Below are 12,950 nucleotides of genomic sequence, written 5' to 3'. Positions count from 1 at the left end.
TGTGCACATATCCTCCTTTTTCTGCTTGAATGTTCTCTTACACTTTGATTCTACATTGTAGGCTTATGTGAACTGTAATCTGTTTTTGAGCGTACCCTCTCTTTACGTTAGCGGAGTCACTTGGTACATAGAAGATGACTCATCCAAATGGGAAGATTACATGTACAACCCTTTTTAATCACCCCACTATATATATACACAGCCGTACTCTGTCTTAGGAGGATGAACCTTGAGTCAAGGCCTGTTGACTTCACTGCCTAGTGTCTTGCCCCTCCTTAAATATTGCTACAGTTGGGAAAAGTTTGAGCACTTGCCTCAGTATTTTCATAACTGATGAATTGTTGTTGAACTGTGCAGAACATGTCAGAGGAGCTGTTCCATGAGGTGGTAGCAGACATGCAGCGGATGATACAAATCAAAGATGAGCAGCTCAGACTGGTCAACAGTTGCTCCATCATTCTGGTCGACAACTCAAAGTAAGTAAAGAATCTATCACTCCATCATTCATCATTCCATCAAACTGATAATCTGTTATGGGTGAAATTACGCTTTTCAATACTATAGTTTGCAGAACTGCAGATTTGAAATGCCTTGTCATAAATATCACAGAATCTGATTAAGTATTCTAGCTTTAGTGGAGGTTTGTTAGAATACATGCCTGTTTTTGGTCTAGAATATTAAAATGCTTTTTCCACTTTTTAGTTGGATTTTTTTACAATTGTTGTGGTTTTACAGTGCATTTAACCTCGTGACTGTGTTGCAGGGCTGACAAACCTCACTTTGTGATGCAAACGAAGAACGCTGCTGTGAAGAACGAGTGGTGTGTGGACTTCAACATGGCAAAGCTCGCTTTAGGTCAGTTCTTTACTACCCGTCAATTAAACCAACCTATGCAGATACATTTTAAGTGCAAATCTTTGTGAATGGACCGTTTATTGTAAAACCAGTGTGACTTGAAAGGCCATCCATTCCCTTAACATATTTAACAAACTAATTGATTTTTAAAGTTAAAAAACAAAAGAAATCTGTACTGGTATTGGTGAGTATACAGATTTATTTTGTTTTTCAACTTTTGTTTTTCTACTTTGTTCTTCATTTTGTTGCTTAGAACTTGGTTGTTGATAAGGCAGTGCCTGTACTGTGGAATCTTCAAATCAAACACCTCATCACACAGATACCCCCCGCGGGTTAGGGGGAAGAATTTACCCGATGCTCCCCAGCATGTCGTAAGAGGCGACTAACGGATTCTGTTTCTCCTTTTACCCTTGTTAAGTGTATAGAATATAGTCAATGTTTGTAAAGATTTTAGTCAAGCAGTATGTAAGAAATGTTAAGTCCTTTGTACTGGAAACTTGCATTCTCTCAGTAAGGTCATATATTGTACTACGTTGCAAGCCCCTGGAGCAAATTTTTGATTAGTGCTTTTGTGAACAAGAAACAATTGACAAGTGGCTCTATCCCATCTCCCCCCTTTCCCCGTCGCGATATAACCTTGAACGGTTGAAAACGGCGTTAAACACCAAATAAAGAAAGAATCACACAGATCTGCACTCAGACACATCCGCCTAGTTTTTACATTTAGTCAAGTTTTGACTAAATGTTTTAACATAGAGGGGGGAATCGAGACGAGGGTCGTGGTGTATGTGTGTCTGTCTGTCTGTCTGTGTGTGTGTGTGTAGAGCGATTCAGACTAAACTACTGGACCGATCTTTATGAAATTTGACATGAGAGTTCCTGGGTATGATATCCTCAGACGTTTTTTTCATTTTTTTGATAAATGTCTTTGATGACGTCATATCCAGCTTTTCGTGAAAGTTGAGACGGCACTGTCACGCTCTCATTTTTCAACCAAATTGGTTGAAATTTTGGTCAAGTAATCTCCGACGAAGCCCGGACTTCGGTATTGCATTTCAGCTTGGTGGCTTAAAAATTAATTGATGACTTGTCATTAAAAATCGGAAAATTGTAAAAAAAAATAATTTTTTTATAAAACGATCCAAATTTACGTTCATCTTATTCTCCATCATTTTCTCATTCCAAAAACATATAAATATGTTATATTTGGATTAAAAACAAGCTCTGAAAATTAAAAATATAAAAATTATTATCAAAATTAAATTTTCCAAATCAATTTTAAAAACACTTTCATCTTGTTCCTTGTCGGTTCCTGATTCCAAAAACATATAGATATGATATGTTTGGATTAAAAACACGCTCAGAAAGTTAAAACGAAGAGAGGTACAGAAAAGCGTGCTATCCTTCTCAGCGCAACTACTACCCCGCTCTTCTTGTCAATTTCACTGCCTTTGCCATGAGCGGTGGACTGACGATGCTACGAGTATACGGTCTTGCTGCGTTGCATTGCGTTCAGTTTCATTCTGTGAGTTCGACAGCTACTTGACTAAATGTTGTATTTTCGCCTTACGCGACTTGTTTTTATTGTGAGGGGTAGTATAGGTGAAAAGTAAATGTTTAGTGACTAGGTCTCCTGGTAAATGTTCGTCCAAAGTTTCTGTCCTTTGCAGATTCGCAGCATGTTGGACCCATGGGAGATTCTTTTCCTGTAAAAAAAATAATTAGTCAAAAATGTTTCAGGACATATTTTTCATGACAGATTCACTACATTTTGTAGGGCTCTTTTCCATATGGTTAAAAAGAGTTAAGCCGTGTCCATCAGTGGTCAGCATCTAGCTGCCATGAGAGATTTCAGCATTGCATTGGATTTACATTTTGAGAACATTTGTTTTGTTCTGTGTGAGACATGCAGATAAGGGTAAATTATTATTAGAATTGTCTCCCTTTACAGATTCACTACATTTTATGGGATTTACATTTTCATTGATTTTGTTCTGTGTAAGACATGTCGATAAGTAATTTAATTCCCATTGTAATCATTATTGAGTCACTTGAGAAAAAGTGACTCTATGTAATCGGTCAGTGTTAGTCTGTCCGGCCGGCCGGCCGGCCGTCCGTCCGGCCGTCCGTAGACACCACCTTAACGTTGGACTTTTCTCGGAAACTATCAAAGCGATCGGGCTCATATTTTGTTTAGTCGTGACCTCCAATGACCTCCACACTTTAACGATGGTTTCGTTGACCTTTGACCTTTTTCAAGGTCACAGGTCAGCGTCAAAGGAAAAATTAGACATTTTATATCTTTGACAAAGTATCTCGGAAACTATCAAAGCGATCGGGCTCATATTTTGTTTAGTCGTGACCTCCAATGACCTCTACACTTTAACGATGGTTTCGTTGACCTTTGACCTTTTTCAAGGTCACAGGTCAGCTAAAGGAAAAATTAGACATTTTATATCTTTGACAAAGTTCATCGGATGTGATTGAAACTTTGTAGGATTATTCTTTACATCAAAGTATTTACATCTGTAGCCTTTTACGAACGTTATCAGAAAAACAAGGGAGATAGCTAGCCTTTTCTGTTCGGCAACACACAACTTAACGTTGGGCTTTTCTCGGAAACTATAAAAGTGACCGGGCTCAAATTTTATGTGAACGTGACTCATTGTGTTGTGAATAGCAATTTCTTCCTGTCCATCTGATGCCTCATATAATATTCAGAACTGCGAAAGTGACTCGATCGAGCGTTTGCTCTTCTTGTTATTAGAATGTTCTCCCTTGACAGATTTGTTCACTGCATTTTCAAGTTTATTTCCAGCATTTCATGGGCTTCACTGCAGTTTGTTTAATAATATAATATTTGTTGTTTATGATAATATTGGTATTCGGAGGCTATAGCATAGGTTCACACTCTCAGCCGCATCAGTAGAACATCAGATGAATATCTATTCTAAAGGTTTATTCACTAGAGAAGAGTATAAATGAAAAGCAACCACGCAGTATCGGAGCTTGGTACAGAGTGAAGCTGATATGCATATAAGGCTGCTGTGCTGGTGGGGAAGTCTAGAGTGCATAATGTACTCTTATTTTCACTGTTGGTGCCAGACCGTGGGAAAACCAGAATGCAGTCAGTTAGGAGAGGCTGGGTGGTGTCACAGTTGATTATCCTACAGTTTGTGGTTGTGTTTGGGGGCCTGGTAGCTCAGTTGGTAGAGCACTGGACTTGTGATCGAAAGGTCGCAGGTTCGAATTCGGGCCGGGACGGACACGGGTCAATGCAACTTTATGTGCAGACCCAGAGACGGAAGCCATGTCCCACCCCCGTGTCATCACAATGGCACGTAAAAGACCTTGGTCATTCTGCCATAAGTGCAGGTGGCTGAATACACCTAAACACGCAGACACCTGGGTAGCGCGACTCCGTTGCTGCTAGCTTTTCACTGGGAGGAAGCGACCCGAATTTCCCAGCGATGGGACAATAAAGTAATGAAAATGAAAATGAAATGAAAAATTGAAATGAAAAATGTTTTGCAGAGAAACAGAACCGTCCTGGGTGGGACCGATCTCCCCTGGCAGGTGATGACGAGCTGGGGCCTGCACCTGCCCTGTTCATGAGGTGTGTGGCTGTGGACGTCCCCAGACACTTCACCAAGGTAAGTCATTTTGATTGTCTGTCACCTGCCTTGTTCATGAGGTGTGTGGCTGTGGACGTCCCCAGACACTTCACCAAGGTAAGTCATTTTGATTGTCTTGTCACCTGCCCTGTTCATGAGGTGTGTGGCTGTGGACGTCCCCAGACACTTCACCAAGGTATTGTCATTTGTTTTATTGTCAATAGAGGATGTTTCGAAATAACTCTGTTGGGCTTTATAGGTTGTGAAAGAGTTGTTTCTCTAGCGAGGCATGCTTTCCTATATGACAGACACGGGCCACTCACTAACAAGTGGCTGGTCTCCACACGAGTTTGCTGATAGACGACTGAAGCGTGGCTGAAAGCCCAGGTGATCTGTGCAGGTATAGGGGAGTTACACTGTTCTTTCAAAAGGGAGTGACTCATCTATCATGGGGTATCAAAAGGGGGTATCTATTGTAAAACATTACGAAAGGTGAATCGTATAAGCATTTACTTTAAGAAAAAAATATTTGTACAAAGGTTACACTGTCATCTCTATACCCTTCTGTGTACTGCAGGTAAAATGTGCCATACCTGTGTTCATGCCGACCATACCTACAGCCAGCGGAGTAGGCATCCAACACCTGTGGGTGTGTACCTCTAACTCCTCCCGCGGCCAGGTGTCCGTCGTGTCGCTGCACAACACGCGTCCGGCGCTTACCGAGTCCTTCAAAGCCTGCGACTGTGAACTCTTGTGTACAGAGGTTGTGTCAGGCTGCGGGCAGGTGACCAACACTGACAAGTTTCTCTTCAGCGAGGACACCGTGTGGATGTCAAACTCGCATAATGAGTAAGTGAGGAGGAGGAGTAGATGTGGTGGGGGCGGAGGGGGGGATGAGGAGTGGGTGGAGGGGGGGATATGTGGGGTTGAGGGGAGAGGAGTACATGTGTAAGGTCTATTCAAGTTAAGCTTTAAGTGTGAGAATATTGCTAACACACTAGTGGGCGGGGATGTAGCTCAGTCGGTAGCGCGCTGGATTTGTATCCAGTTGGTCGCTGTCAGCGTGAGTTCGTCCCCACGTTCGGCGAGAGATTTATTTCTCAGAGTCAACTTTGTGTGCAGACTCTCCTCGGTGTCCGAACACCCCCGTGTGTACACGCAAGCACAAGACCAAGTGCGCACGAAAAAGATCCTGTAATCCATGTCGGAGTTGGGTGGGTTATAGAAACACGAAAAATACCCAGAATGCTTCCTCCGAAAATGGCGTATGGCTGCCTAAATGGCGGGGTAAAAAACGGTCATACACGTAAAATTCCACTCGTGCAAAAAACACGAGTGTACGTGGGAGTTTCAGCCCACGAACGCAGAAGAAGAAGAAGCTGACACACTGAAGAAGCTTAGGAATTAAGCGGGGGAGAGTTAGAGTCGAGTCAGAAAGGAAAACAAACAATGCCAGAAGAAAAGAGATGATTTGTTATTATCCCAGTTCTCTTGTATCCAGGTTTCCCAATTGCTTCGTTTCCGGCCGATTTATGTGGAGCACGTGATGCGCACAAAAAATATTGGCGGTCTAGAAGTGTCGTCTGCGCAATGATCGCGGCGGCTTTCTTGACCGCCAAGGACGACCACACACGTTGAGACGTCATTCGTTAGACCTCAATTTGATTAAATTACATATCTTATCCCAACTCACATCTATATATATATACGACTAGTGTCTGTCTGTCTGTCTGTCTGTCTGTCTGTCTGTCTGTCTTGTCTGTTCGCGATGCACGGCCAAAGTTCTCGGTGGATCTTTTTCAAATTTGGACACCGTATTCAGCTACACCCCGGACACAACCTCATCGATGAGATATTTCAACACGTGCTCTCAGCGCGCAGCGCTGTGCGCACTGAACCGATTTTTGTTGTTGTTGTTGTTGTTGTCGGGATCCACTACCAGTAACTCTTCCTTATCTTCTCCAGTGTTTTCAGCCGCGATTATCTCTCTTCCTCCGTGTGGCGTCAATCCATATTCCCGTTACTACGTTACTATTTTTAGAAGGTCACTGCACATTACTATTTTTAGAAGGTCTCCGGTGTTTTGCGCGTTTATCTCCTTTCCTTCGTGCGCCGGCGAAGCCGGCGTACACCCGGCAAAACCGGGTCCCAGGCACAGCCTGGTATTTGGCTCTACTTCTTCCCGGCGAAGCCGGTACCCGGCGAAGCGGGTAATCATCTAGTATAACATATAGCATTTAACTTCAGTTTAGTGCTGATAACACTGCACTACGCACTAAGGAAGTTAGGAATCTGAAAAAGTGGAAATATGAGACAAAGGCATTGGAAAATATCTGATAAAATAATTCGTTTTTAAAACAACACCAAAAATTGCAGACTGACTGATGTGCAGATGGAGTTGCCTTCCCTTGTGCAGTAGCAGGCAACATACGTATTGTATACCGTACATGAAATTTTGCCATACAAAAATCTTCCTCTGTCCACAACCATTGCAGCGAACACTCACAGATTTGTTCTCTCTCTTTGTGTTTCAGGATAGTGATCTTTCCTCTAAGCAGCAGCGGGGGCAGCACAGCCACGCGGGACCCGCTGGCTGTGGTTCGGGTCCCAGGCAAGGTGACCAGCATCAAGTTTGTGGATGAGCGGCTCTTCTGTGGTTTGGACGACGGGGCTGTGCTGGTCTACTCCAGGAATGACGGTGGGTTTGGGGATGATTCTGTTACTTCTTCGATCTGCTTCTTTCCATCAATACATAAACAGAACAATAAAAGAGAGAATGACAATTTTTAGGGGGGGGGGGATAGATATGCTTTTTTGCATCTGGCCCTCACCAGAGAGAATGAGAGAGAGGGTGGAAGAGAGAGCGCATGCTTAACAAGGAAACCGCCACAAGAAGAAAGAAAGAAGAATGTGTTGAGCAAAGAAAGAAAGAAAAGAAAGGAGGGAAGAAAGCGACACACAAAAAGGAAGAAAAACACAAATCAACGAAAAACAAATGGAACATATGCAGGTTTCATTCTTCACATTGTGTCTGTGTGCTGTTTGTGACATAGGAGTTCTACTTTTGGTTTAGTAGCTCTTTATGTAAGAAAAAGAACATCTTGTCCACCGGAGTGTGTTCAAGATATGCGCAGGAAGTGCTACTTACAAGCATTCACAAGCTTGTCTGTTACCTGATGCAGTGGGAGAATGGTGCATCAAAGCAGCACGGACATTACAGTTGGGCCGCACACCAGTCAAATGCCAGCTGGTGGTGGACGATGATCTGTGGATTGCGTGCGGCCATAAAGTCTTCGTCATTGAGATTGACAGTCTCAAGATACTGGTTAGTAAACTGGGTTCTAATTCATTCCTAAACAGTCAATTGTTTTTTTCTTCTTCTTCTTCGTTCATGGGCTAAGACTCCCACGTTCACTCATGTTTTTAGCATGAGTGGATATTTACGTGTATGACCGTTTTTACCCCGCCATTCAGGCAGCATACGCCGATTTCGGGGGAGGAATGCTGGGTATTTTCGTGTTTCTATAACCCACCGAACTCTGACATGGATTACAGGATCTTTTTCATGCGTACTTGGTCTTGTGCTTGCGTGTACACACGAAGGGGGTTAAGTCACTAGCAGGTCTGCACATAAGTTGACCTGGGAGATCGGAAAAATCTCCACTCTTAACCCACCAGGCGGCAGCAACCGGGATTCGAACTCACGACCTCCCGATTAGGAGGCCGACGTCTTACCACCACGCCACCGCGCCCGTCAGTCAATTGTTTAATGTTGATGTTGATTTCTGCACTTTCAACTAGTTTTCATTTCAAAGGGAAAAGAAGGTTCAACAACTAGATTCTGTGGCTTGTATCTGATTGGTTTTACCCCACATTTAGCTTCCTTGCCGTTTTGTTTGAGCCAGAGCCTTTTCCCATGTTTTAAACAAAAAAATGTGTTATTTGTTGATGTAGGTGGATGAGAGGGGGAAGGGCTAAATAATCTAGTTGTAGGTTGGATGAGAGGGGGAAGGGCTAAATAATCTAGTTGTAGGTTGGATGAGAGAGGGAAGGGCTAAATAATCTAGTTGTAGGTTGGATGAGAGGGGGAAGGGCTAAATAATCTAGTTGTAGGTTGGATGAGAGGGGGAAGGGCTAAATAATCTAGTTGTAGGTTGGATGAGAGGGGGAAGGGCTAAATAATCTAGTTGTAGGTTGGATGAGAGGGGGAAGGGCTAAATAATCTAGTTGTAGGTTGGATGAGAGGGGGAAGGGCTAAATAATCTAGTTGTAGGTTGGATGAGAGGGGGAAGGGCTAAATAATCTAGTTGTAGGTTGGATGAGAGGGGGAAGGGCTAAATAATCTAGTTGTAGGTTGGATGAGAGGGAGAAGGGCTAAATAGTCTAGTTGTAGGTTGGATGAGAGGGGGAAGGGCTAAATAATCTAGTTGTAGGTTGGATGAGAGGGGGAAGGGCTAAATAATCTGGTTCTAGGTTGGAAAAGGAAGTAGTTACACTTACAGATCCTTAAAACTTCTCTCATGTTGTTGTTCTCACTCTTCTTTTTCACATCCCTTCTATTGCCCCCCCCCCCCCCACATCCACACACACACAAACACTTCTACAACCCCCCACCCTGGAACCTCTTGGTGTATGGTTCACCATATCTTCGTACCATCTTGGTTTTCCAACAGCTGTTTTATCATGCATGTATTTATCATCGTCATCATTTTCATCATCATCATCATAACCCTGATTGGGACAGTCTTTGGGGGTGGGGGACGTGATGGCGGAAGAGGCAGAAACCCTCCTCCAGGCTGTATTCACACAAGGACAGAAGCACACTATGTATTCAACACCCACTTTGTGCAGGCGGAACACACGCTGTCCGGGCCGAGTGAGACGGCTATCCTGCAGATGGTGCGGAGCGGTGTGGGCGTGTGGGTGGCCTTCCACAACAGCGGTGCGGTGCGGCTCTTCCATGTGGAGAACATGGAGAACCTGCAGGAGATGAGCGTCACCAACACCATCAACAGAGTCCTGGCGGGTAAGTGCACCTGTTAAAAGCAGTCACCCCCGCCCTGGCGACCGTCTCTCAGTAACGACCACCTACCTATAACCACCACTTCAATTAAAGGATCAACATTTTTTTAAGACTCCCTCCTTTTTAAAAACCAACTTTTCTCCCTGGGGGGGGGGTCTGCACAACTGTACTACAGGTGTGGTTCTTTGATGTTCATGCACATTGTTTTGAAAGTTTAAATGATGAGCTCATTATGTTTAGTGTTTGTACTAACAATGGTCCTCAACATCCTAGCTCACAGGCCTTTGACAAGTGTATGCTTGTGAAGTCTCTGGTTATCACTATAGCCACTAACGTATTTCTCAATGCATTTTCAGAAAAGTCAGGAGTAACAGAAACTCGGGAATGCGTGGTGACATGTCTAGCGGCTAGCACTGGACTGCTGTGGATTGGTACGAGCGTCGGTCTGATCGTTACCCTCCCTCTGCCGCGACTCAGCGACGGGGTCCCGCTCTACCGTGGCTGCCCCTCTGTCGCCTACCACGCACATCGCGGACCTGTCAGGTGGGGGAAAGTTTCACTTTTGGAGTTTTTTGTCAGAGAGAGAGAATTTAGTTTTGCTTTGTTTTTTGAGAGATGGGATGGGTTTTTTTTGCATATGGGGGTGGGGAAGAGGGAGATGGGAAATCGAAGTACAAAACGTTTCAAACGGAACCGTATGATGTACACAACCTCATGGAAAGAAAGTTCTCGCTACTGACTTTCCGATACCAAATTGCACGTACTCAGGTGTAAAAGGATTGTCTGTTCAACACCTGCATTTTTGCTTCTGTGCAAGCTAGTGTGAGAACAGTGCCAGTGTTTTATTTGATAATAATTGCATCAGCTATTGACACAGATTTAGAAGAAACAAGGACCTAAGCTGGTTTCTGAAGACATAATTTTATTTATCCATTTATTTTTTATAAATGTTGTCCCTTTAAGTCAGTATACCCAAGCACATAATTATAGCAAACTTTTATCTTGACATAGAATTAGAAGGAGTGGCGACAAATACAAACTTCAGCTGCAGAAAACAACAGTTCAGACTGCATTTTGCTATCGTTCATATTTATTTTTGAATGTGCAGGTTCATCAATCCAATCTACTGTTCAACCAGCATCACAGAACTGCACAAAAGCAGCTCACTGCGCAGTCAGCTGCGCGCTCGACCCAGCATCAGGAACCTCAAACGCGAACAGATCGAGACAGAGGGGCTCACAGACGACAAGCTTCTGTCGTCTGGCACGGAACTGGACGCAAGTCACCCACCTTACCACCAACCAAAGAAAGAGGAGATGGCAGCACGCCTTAATCCACTGGTGGATGTGCCGGAACGCATGAAAGACCCTGTGATGAAGTCGCAAGCGGGCAGAAAGTTCCTGAGCCTGAAGCGCGCCAGGAAAGTCCACCAAAGCAGCAGCCTGAGGAGAGGGCTGAACCCGACCAATCCCGACAAGCGGAAGCAGAGCCGCACGCTGTCTTTCCGCAGCGAGCTGGCCAATCGCATCAAGCGTACCACGCTGAGCAAGTTTCAGGCTCAGTCCATGTTTGACCTGAGGGCCGAAGATCCACTAGAAGTTGAATTGCTGTACGAGAACCTTCTGGACGATGGCGACATCAGCAGTGATGATGACACGTTCGCTGGATCCATGGATGACCTCAGCGTTCGCTCCGACACCGGTCCGTGGAGTTCTATGGATGACGTCCGGAGCTCCCCTTCCAGCCTGGCAACCGGTAACGCCAAAAAGGTAGAACCCTTGGACCTGGCCGGGTTGAACTCTAATCGCTCCAAACCTAAAACCAAAACGCCCGCATCAAGAGTTTTATCCACCCCCACCGTCTTTGAAGAGAGTACGGAGAATGACGCTTCACACTCAAAATCTGAAGCTGCACCAAAACCGCTGAATCCTTTACCGCTGCCACCAAGGTCAAGACCGCCGAGTGAACTCCCGACCCCACCGCCATCGCCTCGCATCGCCACGATTCGAGCCAACACCATGCGCAAAACATCGACCAGCAACGCTGTCATGGTGCTCAGTGGGGGTGATGGGTACTGGGACATGCACACGGGCGGAAACTTCTCAAAGAGTGAAGAAGCCTTTTTGCTATTTTGGATCTATAAGTTTTAACTTTTTTTTACCTATCTTTTGATTCTAGATTTCGAAGTGGGTTTGTTTTACACCAGATTTGTTTGTTTGTTGTATGATTTCTGCGTAACATGCACACTGGCGGAAACTTTTCCAAGAACGAAGAAGCCTATCTGCTATTTTGGATCTACAAGTTTTAACTTTTTTTTTTACCTACCTACTGATTCTGGATTTAGAAGTGGGTTTGTTTTTTTACCAGAATTTTTTAATATTGTTTTTATCTTTGATTTGTGCGGAATGTACACACCTGTTCTAGGCCCACCTTTGTTGGTGGGTTTAGATATTTCAGTGTTTTAGATCTCATTTTTTGAGGATCTGAGAGTTCTCTGGACTTGACCTTTCTTCTCTTGTAGATTTATATATATATATGTATGTGCACGCAGAACCTGCACTTGCCAACTTTATGCCCTATACACAAGGGTAGATTTATTTTGATGAACATGTACTTTCTGTTTTACTTGCAGTTGAGTAAGTGCAGTTCTTTTGAGTCACATTTTATACATATTTAGATATTGAATTATACCCTCCTTCATATATCGGAGAGCTTTAGATTTTCAAATATTTTCTTCAGTGTTTGCACTGTTGATACGAAGGCCTTTTGCAATGGTCTCTGGAGATTCCAGAGTGCAGGAATTTTTTTTAAAGAACTTTGAAATGTATTTCCCTGTGCAGGGTTAAATGTCCAGCAGTTTCTGGTCTGTCCTCAAATTATGATGCATCTTTATGCTGGGGTAGAGAAAAATGGCCAGACTTGCTGATTTAATGTAAATGTTTTTAGCATCTTCACAGATGCAGTAAGGTTCATTACAGAACTTGGTTGAGTAGTGCAATTTTAGTTGCAAAACAAATCATGCTGGTGTTTTAAGCTTTATGTTTTGTGTGTTCTTTGATAAAGACTGCTGATAATATGTTTTTGATTCTTAAAGAAAGGAACAAGAAATTTGCTTCTCTGGTAAAGCGGAAAATGGAAGAAGTATACTTTGTGCCATAAGCCAGAAAGTAGGGTTCAGGGTATGACAAGTCTCAAACACTGTTCAGTTTTGAAAAAAGTTTGTTTGTCAATGGGTTATGCTCCCTGCAAGAGAAACAATACCTTTTTTCAGTAAAAGCATGCATTGTTGCCGCTAGCTTCTTCTTCTTCTTCTGCGTTCGTGGGCTGAAACTCCCACGTACACTCGTGTTTTTTTGCACGAGTGGAATTTTACGTGTATGACCGTTTTTACCCCGCCATTTAGGCAGCCATACGCCGCTTTCGGAGGAAGCATGCTGGGTATTTTCATGTTTCTATAA

General features: G+C 43.7%; 1 protein-coding gene across 1 annotated transcript in view; it reads left to right on the top strand.

The window, feature by feature from the left end:
• The window catches only part of LOC138978662 (rho guanine nucleotide exchange factor 10-like protein), a 36,261-nt gene extending 23,313 nt beyond the window's left edge, over positions 1 to 12,948 (top strand). The window contains exons 15-23 of the mRNA XM_070351452.1: positions 358 to 476; positions 764 to 855; positions 4,390 to 4,508; positions 5,047 to 5,318; positions 7,004 to 7,167; positions 7,652 to 7,794; positions 9,321 to 9,495; positions 9,849 to 10,035; positions 10,601 to 12,948. Coding sequence (XP_070207553.1) covers positions 358 to 476; positions 764 to 855; positions 4,390 to 4,508; positions 5,047 to 5,318; positions 7,004 to 7,167; positions 7,652 to 7,794; positions 9,321 to 9,495; positions 9,849 to 10,035; positions 10,601 to 11,642 — 2,313 coding nt within the window. The 3' untranslated portion in view covers positions 11,643 to 12,948. The remainder of the gene's footprint in view (positions 1 to 357; positions 477 to 763; positions 856 to 4,389; positions 4,509 to 5,046; positions 5,319 to 7,003; positions 7,168 to 7,651; positions 7,795 to 9,320; positions 9,496 to 9,848; positions 10,036 to 10,600) is intronic.
• Positions 12,949 to 12,950: the final 2 nt, after the last annotated feature.

Source organism: Littorina saxatilis, linkage group LG10 (assembly GCF_037325665.1).
Source record: "Littorina saxatilis isolate snail1 linkage group LG10, US_GU_Lsax_2.0, whole genome shotgun sequence".
Lineage (NCBI taxonomy): Eukaryota > Metazoa > Mollusca > Gastropoda > Littorinimorpha > Littorinidae > Littorina > Littorina saxatilis.
The sequence above is the reverse complement of the archived record's forward strand: the minus strand, read 5'-3'. Positions and strand labels throughout refer to the sequence as shown.